This window comes from Spermophilus citellus (genome assembly GCF_964194105.1).
Source record: "Spermophilus citellus genome assembly, chromosome: 3".
In the NCBI taxonomy this organism is placed as follows: Eukaryota; Metazoa; Chordata; class Mammalia; order Rodentia; family Sciuridae; genus Spermophilus; species Spermophilus citellus.
This window is the reverse complement of record NC_138184.1, coordinates 203,907,496-203,930,683: the sequence shown is the minus strand read 5'-3', so window position 1 is coordinate 203,930,683 and position 23,188 is coordinate 203,907,496. Positions and strand designations below refer to the sequence as shown.

The following is a 23,188-nucleotide window of genomic DNA, read 5'->3' as shown; positions in this document are numbered from 1 at the left end:
CTTATTGACACCTTCAACAGAAAAGATGAAGGATACCTGTCTACTTGATAATAAGCAGGAAGAAAATATACAGAATACCCGAGCCCAAGGTGCTCTTTCACAGCTCAGAGATCTCTTAAAGATTCCAAGGCCATTGCAGTCCTTGGAGTTACTGGGCTTTCATAGGAACGAAGGTCTCCTGACTGCTGGTCTAACCTTTTTCCCAACACCGAAGCTCCAGCGGCCCCAGCTAGAGTGAAGGTCAGAGTCCACAGAATAATCTCTGCAGTCCAGGAGAGTGAGGATCCTCCTATCCCAGGGAGTTTTAAAATGTGGTTCATGAAAGGGCACGTCTGAATATTCTATTCCAAGGACACAATTCGGCCAAAAGGTGAAGGAAAGGCGCAGTTTTTTAGAGGCTTGTTAGGAACTAAGAGTAGGGAGGTGGGAACTGGGGTGGGGGTATGCTAATAAAAGCAAAGTCTGGATCAGCAAGGTATAAAAGTGGGCTTTATTGTTCTAGAGCTGCTTGGAGAGGAATATCCAGGAGACCACGGGAACCCCGCAGGCGAAAGCGGATCCTCCGCTGCGCCCAGTTGGGGGAGCAAAACTGTGAAGCCGAGTTACCCAGGCTCTCTGCTTGCTCCCCCTCAATGCACGTAGTCCGCCCCAGATGCCCCCACGCACTCCCGAGCGCCCTGCGCGCTGCCAGGTTTCTCTCCGCGCTGCCTGGCCCTCCACTCCAGTGGCATCCCCCAGCCCTCTCCGTTTTCCGCGCTCTGCGGACGCGCAGCCCCTAGCGGCGCGTCACCGCGAGGTCGGCCTCCGGCGAACCTCCCTCCCTCTTTCCTGGCTCTGAGCTATCCAGCCCGGGGAGGCGGGGAAGCAGCCCGAGCGCGAACGCCACGGCAACCACCCTCAGCCGCCAGCCGGAGAAACAGTCCGTAGGCCCTGGAGCCCGGCCGGGCCCTTGGGTAGCCGGCGCCGCGCCCGGGGAGCCGCTGGGCTCGCCCCTGCCCGGCGCGGAAGGCGCAGAGGTGAGCGGGCTGGGGAAAACCGGAGAGGAGGTTGCGGCGGAGTTGAGGGTCACGATGCAGTCAGCGCCTCGCGCTGCAGACATCTACCTGAATCCCGCGCCCTCTGCGGACGTCCGCCCTGGGCTGGCGGGGTTCCTGATCTCCGGGCAGCTGGAGGAGGGGAGTGGGATGCGTGAAGAAGGGTCTGTTCCACCAGTTCCGCTCCCTACTCCTCTTCCTCTTTCTGGAGCTCCCGGAAAGTCCTGAGGTTGGGCCCAGGAGAAGGGAGGCCAACAGAGACTTCGTCCCAGGTAGGATGTGCCAGGAAGGGAAAGGACAGGCAGGTTACTTTGCTCTCCCAGCTAGTCCTCCTGCCACTTTGGATTGATGCAGCGCATTTCATTGAAGATCAAGCCACCCTGCTGTGCGAACAGGTATTTCTAGGAGTCGTTTTATTACCCAGTAATGTAATTGTGGTGTGTTTAGGCCATTTTGTGTTAGAAAGTAATTGGCTTCTTTGAGTGTCCTAAATTATCTTTGAGCCCTGTATTCAGCCTCAGCCAAAACTTGTTGAAAATTATGCCCTAAAAATCTTGCTCTTAAAATAGAGCAGAGAGATAAAGAGAATTTTTGTCCGGAGATTTCCATTTATTATCTCCCCCACCCTGTGGAGGATTGGTGTCAGTTTTCACTCCTCAGGCAGATAGTTTTTTTAGATGGAGAAACTTATTCCAGGCCATGGTTAATTATTGCTCATCATTTAGAGAGAAACAAAATTCAGACTCCTGCCCCCATCCCGCCCTCATGGCTTAGAAGAGATTCTATCTAGTCCCCTTAACAAGACTGTTTTGAACCTTTTAGTTCTCTCCAAAGCACCTCTTTATCCTCCTTTCCCCTCCTTTATTTGTTCATTTTCTTAATCTGTTTTTCTTCTTTCTCAAACACTATATGTGTGTATATACATTGTTTTCACTCTGCATCTCTTTTTCTGTTGCTTCAAAGCCTAGAGAGAGGATATTTGGAAAATGAAAAATGCCCATCCTAAATATGTAGAAACATAAGAGCAACTACACTGGCTGCCATTGGAATGTTGCAGCTTCTGCCTCTTAGCCAGGCAGTTTGTTGGTGGTGGGGAAATAGACAATATCGATAATGATAAATAGAGCTAATTTTGGAGGATAGCAATTTAAACATCTATCCAAATCACTTTCTAGTGTACTGGTGTCATGGAAAATGTACTTGTGGTGAATGAGCATAAAATGTGTTTTAATACTGAAAAAAACAGCACAGATAAAGACATCTTTTTAAAGAAAATATTATAATTCATACACGAGAGTGAAAAAGAGCTGGGTGCAGTAGTGTACACCTGTAATCCCTTATTGGGGAGGCTAAGACAGGAGGACACAAGTTCAAGACCAGCCTGAGCAATTTAATAAGGCCCTATCATAAAATTTTAAAAAGTTAAGAAAAGGACTGGGGATGTAGCTCAGTGGTAGAGTGCCCTTGGGTTCAATCTTCAAAAAGAAAGTAGTGAGACAGAGGATGCACCAACAGTTTGAAAAGCTAGGCTGTGGAGGTGCCTTTACTCCCTGCTTAGCCCATAACCATGACATTAAAGTAACTAAGACATTGACGTATCACTCCATTTGGGCCCACATGTCTTAAATCAGCCTAAAGAGAGGTCTGACTTAGAGACCTATTACATCTCTTTTGGCCCTGGAATTTTTGATGCAATCAATAACAAAGAATATTTACTGCATGCTTAATTACTATATGCCAGACAGTATGGAGGAACTGATGGATAAGACAAACATGGTTCTGCCCTCAAAGAGCTTTATTGTCTGGTGAGGGAGATAGTAAATTGTATACAAGCAATCACATAAAATTATTACAAAGAAAGTTTAATAAGGGTGAAAAGGAAAAGGTGGTAAAAATCTGGGGTGAATCATTGTAGTAAAGACAGAACAGCATATGCAAGGTTCCTAAGATGGGAAAATGACTGGTCTTTTCTACTTACAGAAAAGAATGCTGTGGCTAGGCAATAGGGATTTGGGGTCATTCAGGATGAGATTAGAAAGGTGAGAAGAGGCTAGCCCATTCAGGACCTTTTAGATCGTAGTCAGGAAGGTGGTGTGTTGAAGAAGCCATTGATTTTTAGGAGGGAGAGATATTTTATGATGTGTGTTTTAAAACTCAGCTGCTATGTGGAGAATGGTTTGTTTGAAAGGACAAAGGAGAAGATGGACTAACTCTTTAGAAAATGTTTGCAAGCTGAGCAGGGTGGCCTACACCGTTAGTCCCAGCTTCTTGTGAGACTTAGGTGGGAGGATTGCTGGAGCCCACCAGTGTAAGTCCACTTTAAGCAACATAGCAAGAGCCGATCTTAGAAAAAAGAAGAAGAAAGAAAAGTGTTATGACGAATTTGGGTAAGAAATGATAGGCACCTGGACTAGAATGATGTCGTGAAGAGGAATTGAAGAAATATTTTGAAGAACAGGAGTTGGGTTGGATTTTATTCCAAGGGTTGGGGAAAGCAAGGAGTAGAGAGTGGCTGTCAGATTTCTGACCTGAGCAACTGGTGAGTAATGGTACCATCCACTGAGATAGTATTTGGGGTGAATAGAAACAGGACTGGGTGGGAGAAAAGTTTAGTTTTCATGGTGTTATGGTTGGGAGGTCACTGAGGAAGGTCATAACCGTACCCCCTTGGGAAGTAAAAAGGGATGGTCTCCAAGACAGAAAGGGCAGGCCTTTGGTAGGTGAAGCTGATGATCATGAATTTAAGGTGAGAAACTTGGTTTTATGATTTTTTTTTCTTAGCAGTCTTCACCAACGTGGGTACAGATACTCAACATATGATGGAGAGTCAGAGTTAAGGATCTTTTCAAGGGAGTGACTTTTAATATGCACCATGAAATCTAGGCTGGGTTTAACTAGGAACCGGTGGATGGGGAATGAAAAAAGAAATGTGAGATATGTAGATCAGAGTTATTTTGCTGTCTAGAATTATAAGTATGAATATTTAAACTGGGGTTATCAGCAGGCTAAGAGATAATGCTTGAAGATACCAGGAAGTGAATGACTGAGGTGGAGTGAAGGCAAGGATTCATTGCCTTTGATGCATAAGTCAAGGAGATAAGAGGCCCTGAGGTTGAATGGTTCATCCCCAGGAATAAGGAAGTCCTGGAGAGGGACGGTAGTTGTTGGATCACAAAGACCAACTGTATATGCACTGGGGGCCATGGTCTCCAGTGATGAGGAGTAAGCTTGAGAGGGTATTATGAGATGCCATGAGCTGCAAAGGAGCAGGGTGTTTTCACGGAGACAAAGAAGAGAAGTTCATATGTAGAATTACAAAGAATATATTACCTCATCTTGTGGCCCTGGAGGATTACATTTCTTGATAACCTATCTAAGCCAGCAGATTGCAAATGTCATCAAAATCTCTGAGGGCAATTTTGAGTTATTGTTATCCAATAATTAATGCCCTAGATGTTTCTTCACAAAACAAATTAAGTTCTATTTTTCAAAATTAACATAGCATAACAGCTGCCTGTCAGCTAAAGGAATGTCAAGGAATCCTAAACTGAAAGCTTTAGCAGGTTATGTAGCTGAGTGTAATTGAATTTTCTTATCTTGATAAGAAAATTGATTATTTTATGTATGAAGTTTACTGTTGGAAAGGACCACAGGAGTCAAGTACAACCTCTTTGTTTTCCATTTAACAAAGGAAACAAACTCAGAGAAAGAAAATCAAGGTGATTTCACAAACCTTTAACTGTTTATTTCCTAGACATCATAAAAACAAAACCTTCTGTAAATGACATTGCTTTATTATTTAATCTAGTTTACCTGTACATAACGTCAAATGAAAAGATAAAGAGACTAAGATTTTGTTAGCCAAAGTGTGACCATGGACCAGCACCATGGGTATCAGCTGGGAGTTTGTGAGAAATGTAGAACTCAGCCTCACCTCAGACCTAGACAATCTCTGTGCATTTTAGCAAGATTCCCCATAGTCACGTTTGTATTAAGCTTTGAGAAGCTGTGTTCCAGAGCAAGTCAGTCCACTTGAAAAGTCTAGTCTGCTAAGGTCAGTAGGACCTGTGATGTCTGGAGAACTAAGAAGAGGAGCCCCTTATTTTAGTCAGCTTTTTCACTGCTGTGACCAAAAGACCTTACTAAAACAATTTTAGAGAAGTTTATTTGGTGCTCACAGTTTCACTGTCTGGGTCCCTAGATAGGTGGCTTCATAACTCTGTGTCTAAGGTAACACAGATTATGGCAGAAGAGTGTCGTGGAGGAAAGTGGCTCAAGACATAGCCACCAAGAAGCAGAGACTCCCCTTACCAGGGACAAAATATGTACCCCAAAGGCATGCCCCCAGTGACTCACCTCCTCCATCCACACCCTGCCTGCCTTCAGTTACCACCCAGTTAATCCCTTTGGGGGATTAATGCACTGATTAGGTTAAGGCTCTCCTAACTCAATCTTTGCACATCTAAGCTTTCTTGCATTGTCTCTCACATGGGATTTTAGGGGAATCTTGTATCTAAACCATAACAGCCCTCTTACAGGACAGAAAGTAGAGACACTGTCTGGATTTTGAATGTTATGAAACAACAGGAACAAAGTATTTTGTGTGGTGGGGTGACACATTTTAAGGAATGGCATTGCCCTTTCCAGAACAGAGAGAAGATTGCAAAATAGTAAGTGGATCTTCTGTACTGCTTCTGCTTCAGTGGGAAAGGGGACAGGACTGCTTACATATTCTTCAGCTTACTGTATTCAGGACCAATAGTTATGTTCTCACTAGTGTTCTTTTTCATTATTACAAACAGCAGTGTAAAAATGGACATAAATGAGAGACAAAAAGCCACACCTGCTGTCTCCAAATAGCATATAAGTACTAAGTTGAATCCTGAATCTTTCAGTAGAGTTGCTTTCAATTTCAGATGTATATGTTTTATACTTGAGGATCTCTTTAAAAAGTCCTGATGCCCAGGCTGAACTCCAGACTAATTAATAACGATGCCTGGGATCACTATGTTTTCAGTCTCCTAGGTCATTCCAGTGTGCAGCTAAGGTTGAGATCTACTGCTTTCATAGCTCCTTTGATACCCTGTGAGGACAGGCAGTAGTTCTAAGACTGCAGTTTATCCTTCTTCCTACAGAAGCAGTGGGCCCTTTCATATCTACCAAAGTACCAAGCCGAAGCAGAGAAGCTCAGGTCACATTTGCTAGCCAGTGGCATTTCAGAATCTTGAGGGAAGTAGGATTTTTTAAAAGAGGATTTTGTCCTTGGCCACTTTTCTTAAAATCTGAATAGTAACAGTTAACTGGAGATGAAAATGATTGCATCACTCTGTAAATTTACTCAAAGTCATTTATCTGTGTACCTAAAATGGAGAAATTGTATGTGTAAATTATACGGCAATAAAGTTTTTCTTAAAGTTGCTGTGTATGCTTCAGCATTTATAATTTCATTATGTTGGTTAGATAGCTAGGAAGCTAATGCCTGTTTTGTGTTGTTGGAGTATCAATCCCGAACTGAATGCCTTGTAGGTAGGACTCAATAAGATGTTGGATAGATGAGTTGGTGGGGATTGATGAGTGGATGGATGGGTATCATTATGCTGTTTGGTGGTAGACTGATTGCTCATTGATGTCAATCATCAGAGACACCTACAGCCGATAGCAGTCAGTGGGTACTGGTACCATTTGTAACCAGAGACATGGTAAGGCATTGAAATGATGGAAATGAGTTTGCAGAGAGGCTAGAATGCTAAACGGTTTATTTGCAAGAGAATTACTGCAACACAGAAAAGACTGTATTTACTATCCAATAATCATAGGTGTCCTTATCTCTATGCACTGTCTACAAGGAGGTTATCAGATGGGAAGTTATTTTAGCCATGCTGTGACATGCTATGCACAGGTTCATTTAGACATACCTCATGGCTGTGGTAATTGCAGTGTTATGAAATCCCAAGTATGCACAGGGAGAATATGGTTCTACTAGAGATAGCGAGTTACACTTGTGAGTTGTAGGGATGCATACAGTATTTTTCTCTGCCCCATACATAAAAGAAAAATGGATAAGGCACTAGTGGGAATGTTGTTTTAATTTATTGAAGATGATACAAAATTTTATTAGCTGAAATTATTATAGGAAATTTTTTTAAAAAATTTACTAAATTTAATTTTTACTGAAATTTTAAACTAAATTTCTAATTTTCTAATTAGATATATTCAGAACTTTTTTTTTTAATTGAAATATCTTTCTAACATGAATTGGACTTCTTTCCAGACCTTGTAGTTATAATGTAATGAACATAAAATTTTGTTTTGGTGATTTAGGACCTAGAAATGTTTTAAAATCCTACCCATATAAAGGTTTATTGAAATAACATACCAAACCTAAGAATTAGTTTAGAAATTACTTATTATTTTGAATCTGTCTCATTAAAATTCTGGTCATTTGGGGATACTGAAAAGCTTGGGGTCGGTCGATTTTAACTATACTGTATTTTCTGAAAATTCTTTAGTTGTTCCTATAAAATATGAACACAAGACACTTAAAATCTAAGACTGAAATGTTGTCATTTGCAATCGCAACAGTTTATAAACAGAACTTCAAAGAGCAAATCTATATAGTTTTCATAAAATCTCTCTCATTCACAATTTTTGGAAAATGCTTTTCAAGTCATCCAAGTTTCAGCTGAGGCAAAAGATTTAATAATCTGAGTTATTCAGGCAAACAGCAAATAATGGTTGGATGTGTTACATTAGGGTAGTTGTTCTGAAACTTTAACATGCATGGAGTCATAAGGAAGGCTTGTTAAAACACAGATTGCCAGACTCCACCCCCAGGGGCTCTGACTGAGGAGGTCAGGGTGGGCCCTGAGAATTCACATTACTACAAGTTCCCAGGTGATGCTGATTTGATGCCACTGGCTCAAGGACAGCACTGGGAGAGCCACTCCATTAAGAAATCACATTCCTGTTTCAAGTAGAATTATAGCTTTGCCTTTGGGGTTTTCTGCAGGGGTTGAGAACTTCCAAAAAAATGTAAACCTCGAAACAAAACCACTCTTTCCCGCTACAGAAACTTGTTATTGTCATAGATAAACAGTTGGGTTTTGTTCATTCAAATACCAAGAGAATTTAGGGATTATCTTAATGCAACCCAAAGGATGTAGGAGTAAATCACTATCTAGTCACAGAAAATTTGGGATGTTTGCTATTCCTTCTGCAGAGTGTGCCCCTATCCTCTGCATATTATTAGGCAGGTAACTGCAGTTGCAGGGGCCTCCCTCCACAGCGCCTGCCTGCTCCCCAGAGGTTTTTCTTTCTAGCTAAAGGAGAGCTTTCACCTAGAGCTTCCTCACATCTATGAAGAGTAGCCCTCAGACCTGGTTTTATGGAGCATAAAATACAAAGGAGGGAAGGGAGCTACATAGGATCGCCAACTCAACTGTTATCACAATCCCTTTATGAAAAAAGGACATTTTAACCCAGAAGAATAAAGACTTACTCTCCAAGTGAAGGATAATTCTTTAAGTTGCATAATTGTATGAAAAACTTCCTGCTGTCTCCTCTCCATATATATTTTTAATTGCAACCAGTGCCCTAGGACTTTAAAGATCACGTCACACACACACACACACACACACACACACACACACACACACACACACACAAAATTACTTGTAGCTTTACTTCTAGTTTTAAGTGCACTGTTATCAAATGATTTTATGGAAGCTCTGGGTGAATTAGAGATTAGTTCATAAATACAATTTTATTACTCTATTTACACACACAAGAAAGAATGACTTGAAGTAAAGGGAACAACAAACACCATGTGATATTAGGGTACACTCTGACCATACAGTGTAATTCCTAATTATATACTGATGAGAGGATTTTATTATACTTTTGTTTACAAAAGTACTTTCTGTCTCTTCCAAATAAGAACATAAACTTCTTGAGTGTGAGCACCGTGACTTCTCTTGCCTTTTATCTCTTATGTACAAAGCACACACTGGCCTGGATACATTCATGTGGCTTCATAGTTGGGTAGATCTGCCTTGAGATTATAGTTGCTTCATTCCTTGTCAATGGAAATGTGCAACATAAGCTTTCTTAAACAGATGTTGACCTTAGTTTTCATGGGTAACACAAGTGTTAATAACTTCATCTCAGCTGATCCAAAATGCTAGCTTAGCAAATTACAAATGGATAAGTTTTTGTGCAGTATCAATATCAGATAGTTACCCAGTGCTCATGGGAGATGGGTTGCCCTTGGGTCTGGGTCTGGGTCTAGGTGAGTCCAGAAGGATATTTACATACTTCCTGATCATTTCTTTCTTCCCCTTTAGCATTATGTATCTTCACTATATCCCAGATGATATGTGGGTTGCTATCTGGGGTTCTTCAAAAGTTACACAGCAACCAATCATGTTCTGTTTTGTAATACTAATACATTCATATCATTGGTTTTGATCCAAAACATGGGAATTATTTTTTAATATATTTTTTTAGTTGTCAATGGATCTTTTATTTATATGTGGTGCTAAGGATCAAACCCAGGGCCTCACCACATGCTAAGCAAGTGCTCTACCACTGAGCCACAACTCCAGCCCCAAAACATGGGAATTATTTTGACTGTATTTTAAGTTTCATATCTAAATTCCTAAGGTGTAATTGTGGATGTATCTAAAACTGTCCTTGGTTAAGATTCATATTTTAGCTATTTAGTTAGTATTATTCTTAGAAAGCATAGTTATGGATGACACTTGGAGATGCTAAACAGTTTTAAGATTCCCCATATAGTATTCGCACTGCAGTCTCAGAATGAGTATAGGTTAGAATCCTTACTGTGTCACTACAAACTTCACTCTTAGGCAAACTGCTAAAGTTCTTTGAGCCCATTTGCTCCTCTTTTAAGGAAGGCATACTGTATATTCTACAACCATCTGAGCATTAAATAAAATAATATTATTTGTGAAAACACTCTACGAACCATGAAATCGTACACAAGCATGATATGTTTATGCCCCAGCAATAAACAATCCATCTCAGACTCACTGAAGATGTTGTTTGCCTGTGCTCTCTCAATCATGCTTTCGTATTCTTAACACCATAATGAAAGAGTCTCATTTATAGGCCAATTTCTTCACTTAGCAATAGCTACACTATTAAAGGGTCCAGTTAGAACATGTCATTAGGTTCTTATGTGAATAAGGTTCAAACGTGTTAGACCAGAGTCACCCGTTCATATGTATAAAACGTGTGGTGTAATGGGGGACCCATAGGTGATGTTATTAGGTCCTAGTATATTCTTTATCTCTTCACATTCTGATCTACAGAAGAGGTATGAGCTATTTTTGTAAAAAATAAAGAGATAACTGATATTATTTAGTTTTTGTTTGGTGTTTAGTTTGAAAAGACCTTGATCGTTGGTCATGGTGGCCCACGTCTGTGATCCCAATGGCTCAGGAGGCTGGGGCAGGAGGATTACAAGTTAAGAGCCAGCCTCAGCAAAAGCAAGGTGCTAAGCAACTCAGTGAGACCCTGTCTCTAAATAAAATACAAAATAGGGCTGGGGATTTGACTCAGTGTTTGAGTAACCTTGAGTTCAATACCAAAAAAAAAAAAAAAAAAAAGACAACTTTGATTATCATCATCATTAGATTAAAAGATTTTGCAATTCTTGTATCTTAGGAGATGCTATCATATATATACTCAGGACCCAGATATAGGAAACTTGGCTTTCTGTGTCCAAATCTAATAACCCTTTCACCCTTAGATAATGTAATAATTAGGGGTAGGTAAGTGGTCAAGGGTATGACAGTAGCACCTATATCATAGGGTAGTTGTGTAGGTTGTTAATATATAAAGCACAAGACAGAGTTGAAACCATATTGCTATGTAAGTATTAGGTAATATTACTATTAGTATTGTTTTTCTAAAGTTTAATTTACTAATATTTGTAGTCATTGAATGTGACCCATTTCTAGGGTAAGAAGTTGATTTTTCTAACTCCAGTAATTTCAAATTTCATTTAGTGAAAACAAAACGAACAAAAAACATGTTTTTTTTTTTTAAACATTCCACCTCTGCCTGTAAAATCCATTAAATCCTCTAAAGTGATCAACATCTGCTGCAAATGTAAAAGAGATTGTGCAATGGGGATAGAATGGGATATTTTTCGTTCATACTCGACAGTGACACTGATTCATGGCAATCTGATTTGTATTGAGCAAGTTCTTACAAATATAGACATTTAATATATTACTCACTCAAATAATAAAAAATACTTGGCCAGGTGCAGTGGAATGTGCCTATAACCCAAGTGACTCAGGATGCTGAGGCAGGAGGATCACAAGTTCAAGGCCAGCCTGGGCAATTTAGCCAGATGCTGTCTTAAAGTAAAAATTTTAAAAAGGGTTAGAAACATAGCTCAGTGGTAGAGCACAATGGGTTCAATCTCCAGTACTGAAGGAAAAAAAAAAACAAACTTTTTTTTTCAGGAAAAATAACTCCATCATAGTCTTTGCAGCCATTGAATAAAAGGGGAAGAAAAATATTTCCTAAGTACTGTGTAATTTAAGACCATAAATACATTATTAAACCTTTTTTTCATAGAGAAGCTATCTTTCTCAATAAGTTGGAAGATATAGATAGGGTAAATGACAGAATTAAACCCTTTTTATATTTTGATGCCTATTTTTTTTTTCAGTTTTCTTTTTTTTTTTATTGATTATTTATCGCATTACATAGTTCATGATATATCATCTTTCATACATTAGACTCAAATTGTGCTTTGAACTCCCATTTTCACCCCAAATACAGATTGCAGAATCACATCTGTTACATATTCGCATTTTTACATAATGCCATATTAGTGACTGTTGTATTCTGCTACCTTTCCTATCCCCTACTATCCCTCCTCCCCTCCCCTCCCCTCCCATCTTCCCTCTCTACCTCCCCTGCTGTTGTTCAATTCTCTCCCTTTTTTTTTTTTCCCTCCCCCTTGCCCCTCATAACCTCTTATAATTTTATGTATCCTTGAAGGTCTCCTACCATTTCCATATCCTATTTTTCTTAAGATATTATTTAAGTGACAGAGTTTTTTGTTTTGTTTTATTTTTTCTTCTTTTTTGCATCAATAGGGATTGATCCCAGGGTCTCATTCACCCTAGGCAAGTGCTCTATCACTAAGCTACATTCCCAGCCCAAGGGTTTGTTTATTGACTGATTTATCTTACTCTCATTTAATGATAATCACTAGTTATGAAATGTATAGAAAAATTTACAGACTGCATCCTGAATGAGTCTAGACAATTTTGGTTTAAAAGGTTGTTTGTTTGTTATGGTTTTTCTGTCTTCTCTTTTAAGTTGTTACTTGGCATCAAGGTTGTTTTCTTTGCCTCTAGCTGCATTTCTGATGTGCTGTCTGATTTGCTGAAAGCAGAGTGACTGTGCTTGTTAGACTATGTTTTTGTAAAGACGTTCTGAGCGGAAACTTCAATCTCTTTCCCCTGGTACGGTACAGTACCTTGATGCTCCAGGAAGGGGTCTACAGATCAGCAGCACCTTTATTAGAAAAGCAGAGTCTTGTGTCTCCCCACCTCCTGCAAACCTATTAAATCAGAATCCACATTTTAACAAGATGCCCAAGTAACTTGTATGCACATTAAAGCTTGAGAAGTCCTACTTGGCAGATTAGCTGTGTGCCAGTTAATTTTCCCATTTAGAAATCCTTTTTTAGTGGCTGGGCTTGTAGCTCAGTCATAGAGCACTTGCCTAGCACATGTGAGGCACTGGGTTTGATCCTCAGCACCACATTAAAAAATATATAAATAAATAAAATTAAAGATGCTAAAAAATCCTTTTTTTTTTAAAGCTTAAAAATGGTATCTTGCTGTATTCTAGGTTATACAGCATGCAAAAATATTTTACCACTAGAAATGCCTGACATTATTACGATGTCTAGAAGTGTTCTAAGTTTGGCATTAGGTAATTGGTGAACATTTTATTTTCTCTCCCCTAGGATATTCCTGGTGACCCTGAAAGAGTCCATATCATGGAATCCATCTCTATGATGGGAAGCCCTAAGAGCCTTAGTGAAACGTTTTTGCCTAATGGAATAAATGGTATCAAAGATGCAAGAAAGGTCACTGTGGGTGTAATCGGAAGTGGGGATTTTGCCAAATCCCTGACCATTCGGCTTATTAGATGTGGCTATCATGTGGTCATAGGAAGTAGAAATCCTAAATTTGCATCTGAATTTTTTCCTCACGTGGTAGATGTCACCCATCATGAAGATGCTCTAACAAAAACAAATATAATATTTGTTGCTATACATAGAGAACATTACACCTCTCTATGGGACCTGAGGCATCTGCTTGTGGGTAAAATCCTGATTGATGTGAGCAATAACATGAGGATAAACCAATACCCAGAATCCAATGCTGAATATTTGGCTTCATTATTCCCGGATTCCTTGATTGTCAAAGGATTTAACGTTGTTTCAGCTTGGGCACTTCAGTTAGGACCTAAGGATGCCAGCCGTCAGGTATGTAATTTTGAACTTCATTCTTATTTATCTGGTATTTGGTGGTTAACAAATAGCAGATATTTTGAAACCAAACTCTGACATTCTCCAATGACTATTTTGAAAACTGTATATGAGCATTTTAAGATTAATGTCCTGACCTTATAAAGGCATATTTCTATTTCCAAAAATTATGAGGAAAGCTGAAAAATATGACATTTCTGTCATAACTAGTTAATTAAAGAAAAGGCAAGTTTAGCTGATAAATAATGTGACAGTGCATTGATTCTCTCCTGGAGTCCTCCAAAACAGAAACAGTAACAGACAAGTCTTTTTCTTTCCTTCTCTCCCTTCTCCCTCCCTGTCTTCCTTCTTCTTCCCCATCTTCCTCCATGGCAAAAGCTACTGGGTAACACAGTATTTTACCTCTGAATAAAATACTATTCAATATGATCCTTTAAATAGTATTTTAGACTAAAGGACTTTTTTTATTTTTAAATATTCATAGAATATAAAGTAGTACAGTTTAAGGGTAGATTTCAACCCGTGTAGGACAGGTAAAGACTAGATTTCTTACATTTACTTTCAGCAAGCATCTATGGATAGATAGTTCTTTATCTAGTTCAATTTGAAACTGAAACAGATGGCAAGTTCTGTTGGTGCCCCTGGAATGAATTTTACTTTTACTTCTAAAAGTAAACACATAAAATAGTGTACTTTGAAAAAGTTGTGCTTATGTGTTAAAATTAAATATGATAAAATGATGTTACGATTTTTGTCCATAAAGATAGCTGTTAAACATTCCTTAGAAAATAAATGCATTATATCATTATATGGTGTATATCAGAGTCATGATAATAATTCAGTTTCCTTTTTTAAATATCTTTTTAATTACATATGAATACAATACCTTTCTTTTATTTATTTATTCTTATGTGGTGCTGAGGATCGAACCCAGTGCCTCACTCGTGCTAGGCAACACACTACCACTAAGCCACAAACCCAGCCCTGTCATTTACTTTCTTTATTTTAAAGACTAGCAAAACAATACATATTTTCCCAGAGCCTATTTCCTTTTCTTTCTTTTTTTCTGTTCTTTTTTTAAATTATTTTTTCAATACTGGGGATCAAACTCAGGGACTCACTCAAACATGCTAAGCACACGTTCTACTACTGAGCTACACCCCCAACTTCTTGAAGTTATTTCTTAGTCCTTTTTGTTTTGTTGCATATCCACCAAAGTTTTGCAGTGGATAAACATAAGGCAAATTAGAGCGAGGACCTGAGAGTCAAACCTGAATTTAATCCTTCATTCATATTTGTTATTTAAATTTTTTAATGGAAAAAAAAATGTGGAACAATGGTTAAATTCAAACTGAGCTACAGGAATAGTTTAATTTGTAATTTCATAGTGGGTGTGCCCCTTTTGGAGTGTTTGGTTTATACTTTTAGATTTATTATAATATTTATCACTTATGAGAAAAAAGGTTTACTCCATTGTCGCAACTATAATGAATTAATTTAGAATGCTTTTCTTATTTCTTTGGTATAAAAGGATCTCCATGTTAGAAGTTCATGAATGTTTGTATAATGGTATAGAATTCTACTGGCTAATGTTAGCTGAAATTCATGGTCCAAAGAGCTCTACATAGCTACCATTGTGTATATAGACTCAGCATGCAAATGTTGCAGTGTGGCTTATTTCAGAGCCTTTATACAAACATTTTTGGTAATATATTTAGAAATTTGTTTTCCCCAAACATTACTGGAGACTTTATACCAATATTTTTCTAGCCCTAAGTGAGATGACTTACCCATTAGTAACAGTAGCTCACTCCTGCAATGAACTTGGTGCTTAACAAATATTTGTTGAATTTTTTAACTCCATTAGAGTACCAGTCAGGTTTTGTTCATTTGAAAGTCTAGCCTCAACATCACCTATACTATTATTATGTTTCCTATAGAGATAATATCTTAGTCCTATAAAATGGAAGTTGCTTTCCTATTTAAATTAACTATTTTTATTTTGTCAGGAATAGCATCATTATTTAAAGAAGAAAACATTTTATAAAATTACCAATGAAGTAATATACCTGAGATTATCCATAGTTTTTCAGATACTTGCTGAATTGGGTTCTAAACCTAAATTTTATAAATCGTACAGCATCATAACATAATTTAGAGGTTTTTAATTGCAAATGCCACTATCCAAAGTTCATGCCCACATTCACTCTTGCTGAATATCTGTAAAAGGTGGTGCTTATAATTACCTACGAGTCAGAATCACTACAATCCAGAACTAAATATTGTCCACAAAATCAAGAAGAGCCAGCCCCACCCTGTTTTCTACAAGAGTTATAGAGCTGGGGAGGAGCAGAGATTGCCAGCAGCTCATATTCCACCTGTGCCTGAAGGGGACACTTTGCTGCTGCTGTTAAACTGAGGGTCCTAGAAAAGTGCACCTTTCCTTCCAGCTGCCTCCCTTGCCCTGAGGACTCCCCTGTGTGGATCCCAGGTTTCCACTAGATTTTTTTTATACTTTATTCTCATGTTATCATAGGTGATAAGGACTTTGTGTGTGTTTGTTTTTAATGACATTATTTAAAATCTATTGATAATAGGTTGGTAAATTAATCAGTGCTTTATTTCCTGAATTTTAATCATTTGCATTGCTCAAAGCCCTTACAAGTGATGCATCATGGATTAAGTAGAGCATGTGATGAATGCAACTTTTATAAACCAATAATGAGGTTTTTTGTTTTTCCTGCAGGTTTACATATGCAGCAACAATATTCAAGCTCGACAACAGGTTATTGAACTTGCCCGCCAGTTGAATTTCATTCCTGTTGACTTGGGATCATTATCATCAGCCAGGGAGATTGAAAATTTACCCCTGCGACTGTTTACTCTCTGGAGGGGGCCAGTTGTGGTAGCCATAAGCTTGTCCACATTTTTCTTTCTTTATTCTTTTGTCAGAGATGTGATACATCCATATGCAAGAAATCAGCAGAGTGACTTTTACAAGATTCCTATTGAGATTGTGAATAAAACCTTGCCTATAGTTGCCATTACTTTGTTGTCTCTGGTATACCTAGCAGGTCTCCTGGCAGCTGCATATCAGCTTTATTATGGCACCAAGTATAGGAGATTTCCACCTTGGCTGGAGACCTGGTTACAGTGCAGGAAACAACTCGGATTACTAAGTTATTTCTTCACTGTTGTCCATGTTGCCTACAGCCTCTGCTTGCCCATGAGAAGGTCAGAAAGATACTTGTTTCTCAACATGGCTTATCAGCAGGTACTGAAAGTGCTTATTATTTATCTGATGCTAGTCAACTTTATCAATATAAATTGTGAAACATAAGATTTAAAATAGTGTAATATTTTATATACCTTGTCATGGAAATATTCTGCTGGTATATTTTGGGAGGGAAAGAATTGTTCTTTAAACAGTTATTTTGCATAAGAATTATGTGACTCATTCAAAATCATTTCAGGTAAAAACAACTACCATCTCCTTTACAGAATACAAGCCGGGAAGTTGAGGGTTATTTGGGCGGTCCCCCCCCCTTTTAATATTATGATTGTAATGACTGTTTCTAACATTAATTTTAAAATAACATTAATTATTGTAATGTTTTATAATCAACCATGGTCTACAAAATAATGCAACTGGTGGTAAACTTATACAATGAAATTAGAACCAGTGAATATATAAAACAAAATAGGTACTCAGATCAGGAGAAAAAAGTAGTATGTACCTCTGCTGGCTAAGAATTTCTATGCAGCTTCTGTTTTGGCTTTGAGATTTCGGATACAGTAAAAAAGGAGACATTGTTAACAATGTCTTGTTGGTTCTTGTTGTCAAAGAGCAGAAAAATATGCTAGTTCCTTTGGTGAAGCTTTTCTAGTGCTTAGCTCTCCCAGAAAATCACAGGGAGACCTTCATGGGAGAAACTTGATGATGAGGTTGACTGATCTCACTAATTCCCATTCCACAAATGTAAAATGAGGGATTTCACTGAAGCTATTTGGTGTAGCATTTCTCAAAGAAAGTCAAGATCACTGCACCAAAACAAATGTGTAAAAGTATTTATATTTTATAAGAAACCAAGACATCATAGTCTGAGTATGTAGCATCTACTACTTCAGCTTGTTTCAACAATAGAACCTAAAATAATTGTTTTGAGTTAGCAGATGGATATCCTTCAAGCCATGTGCTCTCTGAAAGTACCACTTCTCTTAACTGAATACTAAGGCTTTGATATCTGCTCATCCAGCTTCCTCACCTCCTTCAAATTTTTGCTCAGCTCTTAACTCAATGAGGCCTACAGTGGACACTTTTTAAGTTCCGCCACTTGCCTCCAACCCAGGCACAATACTCACAGGCCCTCTTAATCCTGTTCTAAGTTTGTTTTTCCAATAGCACTTACCACCCCATAACACACTTTTGTTTTCATTGTTTATTATATTTTCTGTTGTCTGCTTTCTCCCATCAGAATGTGAGTTCATGAGAGGGGGGATCTTTGTCCCTTGTTGTTCTGTAATGTATGGCTGATTCCCAGAATTCTGCCTGGACACAGTATATGCTCAAAAAGTCTATTTGTGAGCCAGGTGTGGTGGCTCACGCCTGTAATCCCAGCAGATGGGGCGGGGGTGATGCTGAGGCAGGAGGATCAAAGCCAGCCTCAATGAAGGCAAGGCACTAAGCAACTCAGACCCTGTCTCTAAATAAAAAAATACAAAATAGGGCTGGGAATGTGTGTGGCTCAGTGATTGAGAGCCTCTAAGATTTGTGATTGAGTGCCCCTGAGTTCAATCCCAGGTACCAAAAAAAAATATATATATATATATATATATATATATATGTGTGTGTGTGTGTGTGTGTGTGTGTGTGTGTGTGTGTGTGTGTGTTTATTTATTTATGGAATGAACTGGGAGGGGAGGTAGATCTGGGTTGTAGTCTCTCAATGTACCAGGATACATTTATTGTATCATAGGAATATGGAACAAGATGCTAGGAGCCTTTTTCTGGTATGATTGCTTCATGGAACTCAGGGCTAAGAATTAGCCTTTTTTTCCTTTCTTTTTCTCTTTTCTTTTTTTTTTTTTAATTTCACATCTGTTTTGTTAATTAAAACTAGACAAAGTTAAAAAGCTATTGAGTAAGAATGTGTTTTCCATGAGTAGATATGCAAGTCAAAACTGCAGCTTATCTTTAAACCCCTGATTTATGTTCTAATTATATTGTTTTCGAATAAATAGATAATTCTAAAAGCAGTTTCTATGCAAATTACCACAAATTCATAGTTATGTCTGACTTGATTATACATTAATTATCAATGTAAGGGAAAGATGTTTGGAAAAATACTGTATATGCATGAGGCATTTAGATTTTGAAAATTATATTAATGAGGTGATTCAAGTGGATAAATATTTCAGCTTCATAGAGCTGAATCCTCAGGAAATCCTATTTTCCTAGGCAAGAAAGGTAAGAAGAAAAAGATGGACAAACACAGATATGCATGTAGGGAATGAAGACGCAAAAGTAGTTTAGAAATTCCCTGCCTGGATTCTATGTTATAAGGCCAGAATGTACATAAAATACTCAAACAACTATAAACGAACTTGTAAGAGTCCCTCTGAATTAAGTCTAACTGCCAGTACTTCTTTTGTGTTCCTGGGGGAAGCAACCAGGGGGCATTTCACAATCTTGGATTCCAGAGTCCCAGTAACAGACATGCCCTGCACACGTGGTGGCAATTGTTTGCCACCCTCGGCTTGCACATGTGCAAGGAGGAGAAAGTGTCAGTCCTGTTTTTGTTTAACATACCCTTTCTTTTCCCTTATACCAGAAACAATACCAAACAATAATAGGTTTTCCAAATGGTTTGTTAAATGGAAATAATACAACTTAAGTGTGTCCATATATGACCTGATTCTTAAGCCAAGAGTAAACTCAATGCTGAATCAGTTAATGTACTACCAAAAAAAAAAAAAAAAAGGAAATTCACGTTTGTTTTCTTGTTAGGTTCATGCAAATATTGAAAACTCTTGGAATGAGGAAGAGGTTTGGAGAATTGAAATGTACATCTCCTTTGGCATAATGAGCCTTGGCTTGCTTTCCCTCCTGGCTGTCACTTCCATCCCTTCTGTGAGCAGTGCTTTAAACTGGAGGGAATTCAGTTTTATTCAGGTATGTATGTGGAGTTTTGTTTGTTGGGGATTGTGCAGCATAGAATTTCATTGTTAAACAAATTTGAATTTTAAATATACTTCTTATTAAAAGTGCTTTTGGGGTTATATTCATGCATCTAATTCATAATGCTAGAATCCAGCTAGTACCACTCTGATTTAATAAGTGAAAAACCAGTACATCCTTGTACTGGAAGACTTTGATAGCACTGTCCCCTATGTGAAGGATAAAGGTTACTTTATTAGGAAAGAAAAAAATGAAAGTGGAAGAATATAGATCACATTTAGTGCTAAAAGTCAATTATTATTAGCCAAATGAATGAAAATTATATTTTGAGTCATCTTGATGTTTCTGGGGGAAAAATCTTACTAATTTGAATACAAGTGTGGAGAAAGTAAGTCTGAATATTTTAAAGAAATGTGTCAAATTAGGTAACCAGGTTAATGATTATGACAAGCAAACAACCCTGTGAATCTAGTTAGTATATGTATTTAACATATCTTCATATACTAATGTATAAGAGTATCTGTAGAGGAATTTTAAAACACCATTGTGTTCTTTAAAAAACCATTCTTCTTTTCCAGTAACATCTATATAATGAATTTGCACATTTTAAAAATATATAAGCCAAATTTAAACTCTACCTATAGGATCACAAAATCTGTACTGGTTGCATACAAATGGTTTATAGCACACTATATGGATCAGTGCTATAAAATAAGTGCCATAAAACAAAGTAAGTTTTGTTTCTCTGCCAATATATTTGAACTTTTCTTAAAGTCATGTAAAAAAACTATATTCAAATTAAGAACATAACCTTTGTCTAAATTCATCTTTCCTTTCTGAAGAGAATGTGAAAACTTTCCCAATTTTGGTTAATCATACATGAAAAGAAATAGAAGACCCTCTGATTAAAGGCCCACCTTTTATGCTAGACAGGTGCATATTATCATAAATTTAGATGAGTAATTGCAAACATCCTGCCTGCCAGAGTTGATATTTTCCTGGTGAAGTCAGACATTACATCATTATACTGATTTAATATTACTTTTATGTAACAAACCATTTCTCAAAGTAAGCAATCTTATACATACTAATTTAGGGAACTGAAGAATGCTGATCTTTTAGAATTTAACCTATAAACTGCCTAACTACAGTACTCTTAATAATTACATTCACTATGGTCAATAAAGCTAACGTTTGAATTGGTATTTCTATTTACATATCAATATTATAAGATTTTTCATATTTTCCTACTAACTAGTATGTATATAATATGTATGTGCACTCTTTATCATTTATGTTCCATGTATTCAAGTGTGTGTGTGTGTGTGTGTGTGTGTGTGTAATACATACAAATACACACTTTGTATACATAGCTGGTGGGAATGTGGATAACCTTTATAAATAAGAGTTTAGCATTGTGTATCAGTATTCTTAAGGAAAAGTAAGGTGTTTTGACTAATAATGACACTAGTAGAGATCATTCTTAAGGAAATAAGCCTAAATATAGAAAATGACCTAAAGTTATATTATTTATAGTTGAAGAATGTTGGAAATGGAGTAAATGAGCAACAAAAAAGAATTATTAAATAAATTATGGACATCATTCAATCAAATAATATTGACATCCAATTTGGCACTGTGGCACATACCTGTAATCCCAGAGACTTGGGAGGCTGAGACAGGAGAATTCAAAGTTCGAGGCCAGCTTTAGTCACTTAGTGAAGCCCTAAGCAATTTAGCAAAGCTCTATTTCAAGATAAAAAATTGAAAGGGCTGAGTATGTAGTTGAGTGATAAAGAACTCCTAGGTTCAAGCCTCAGTAACACTCCCCACCCCCCACTCTCCACCCCCCCCCAAATGTCCTGTTTTTATTTTTAATTACATGAACATGTTCTTGATACAATAGACTATTAAAATAATGTATTGATTTTGGCCCTATTTATGTAAAATAAGGTGTGCATGTAAATAGTGAGCATGTAATGTATAAAATATGAAAGTGTTGAAGATTGTTTAATTTGGAGAGGACAAAGAGTAGTTCAGTAATTTAAAAAGACAAAATAGTTTTATCAAGATATAATCATGGTATATCTGAATAGGTTAATTCATGAGTCTGAATATTTGTTATCTTATTGTTTTTTTGTTTTCTCTTTCTTCTTCTTCTACCCCAAGTCTACACTTGGATATGTTGCTCTGCTCATAAGTACTTTCCATGTTTTAATTTATGGATGGAAGCGAGCTTTTGAAGAAGAGTACTACAGGTTTTACACACCACCAAACTTTGTTCTTGCTCTCGTTTTGCCCTCAATTGTAATTCTGGGTAAAATTGTCTTATTTCTTCCATGTATAAGCAGAAAGCTGAAAAGAATTAAAAAGGGCTGGGAAAAGAGCCAATTTCTAGAAGAAGGCACTGGAGGAACAATTCCTCATCTTTCCCCAGAGAGGGTTACAGTAATGTGATGATAAATGGTGCTCACCCCGCCATATCAAGTGTTACTCACATCATTATTTTTATGACTTCCTCTGTGTTCGGTTGTACATGTGCTGTCAAATAACTATGGTTTGAAATCTGTTAAGTAATATTTCAATTGAATTAGTAATAGAATTTTCTCCAAGTTAGCTTTCACAAATGTCCTATTTTGCCAATATGAATTTTTGTAGTCAACATATTGTTGAAATGTAGGTATGTTTTGTTTTGTTTTGCATAACTGTAACACTATTGTTGTTTTATCTATATTTCATAATCAGGCAAAATATATATAATTAATAATATAAATATAGGTTAAAACAATATGCAAACCAGCAGAATCTGAAGCTTTAATATGATTCAATGGATATACTTTTTTCTGAAGCTTAAGTAAGGTTTTAATTATTATCCAATTTAATAAACAAAATTGGGTAATTATACATTATTAGAAAAGGACAATTATGTTAATATCTAGGTAATGGTACATGGTAACATCCATATACTTTTCTCATAAGATATGAGTTGAAGAATGTAATTAATTGTATGAAGCAATGTGTTTAATTAAACAAACACAAATTAAAAAGACAAACTTGAAATTATATTTAAAATGCACTGTAGACATGAAATACAACTGATAACATACAACTCAAGAAAGATTTTATTTTTTATCATGTTACAGAGCAGTTTAATTTTCATCTTAATTAAATTGAACAGGGAAAGGACTCAGAACTATTTGGCCTCCAAAACTGATGTATATACTCATATATATTATATATTATACACACACACATATATATATTATAAATATATATGTATATTTATAATATATATATATATATATATATATATATATATATATATAATCTATCCTGGAAATTGGATATTGTTCTTAGAGCAAAAGTACAGGTTTAGACATGTATGGTGATGCTCATGTATAGTTCCAGTGACTTGGGAGGACAAGGCAG

At 37.2% G+C, this 23,188-nt stretch overlaps 1 protein-coding gene across 1 annotated transcript; it reads left to right on the top strand.

Moving 5' to 3' along the window:
* The first annotated feature begins 544 nt into the window (after positions 1 to 544).
* On the top strand, positions 545 to 22,976 carry STEAP2 (STEAP2 metalloreductase). Its single transcript, XM_081285128.1, has 5 exons — positions 545 to 1,016; positions 13,054 to 13,578; positions 16,328 to 16,855; positions 19,589 to 19,753; positions 21,929 to 22,976. Exons 2-5 carry the CDS (start codon positions 13,087 to 13,089, stop codon positions 22,214 to 22,216), a joined length of 1,473 nt encoding a protein of 490 aa, XP_081141254.1. The 5' UTR covers positions 545 to 1,016; positions 13,054 to 13,086; the 3' UTR covers positions 22,217 to 22,976.
* Positions 22,977 to 23,188: the final 212 nt, after the last annotated feature.

What these genes read in the sequence shown, in the direction of transcription:
- STEAP2 (XM_081285128.1), top strand. Translation starts at nt 13,087, where the DNA reads ATGGAATCCATCTCTATGATGGGAAGCCCTAAGAGCCTTAGTGAAACG. An exon ending in TCAACATGGCTTATCAGCAG is followed by an intron (nt 16,856 to 19,588) that starts GTACTGAAAGTG and finishes TTTTCTTGTTAG; the next exon opens with GTTCATGCAAATATTGAAAA. An exon ending in GGGAATTCAGTTTTATTCAG is followed by an intron (nt 19,754 to 21,928) that starts GTATGTATGTGG and finishes TTCTACCCCAAG; the next exon opens with TCTACACTTGGATATGTTGC.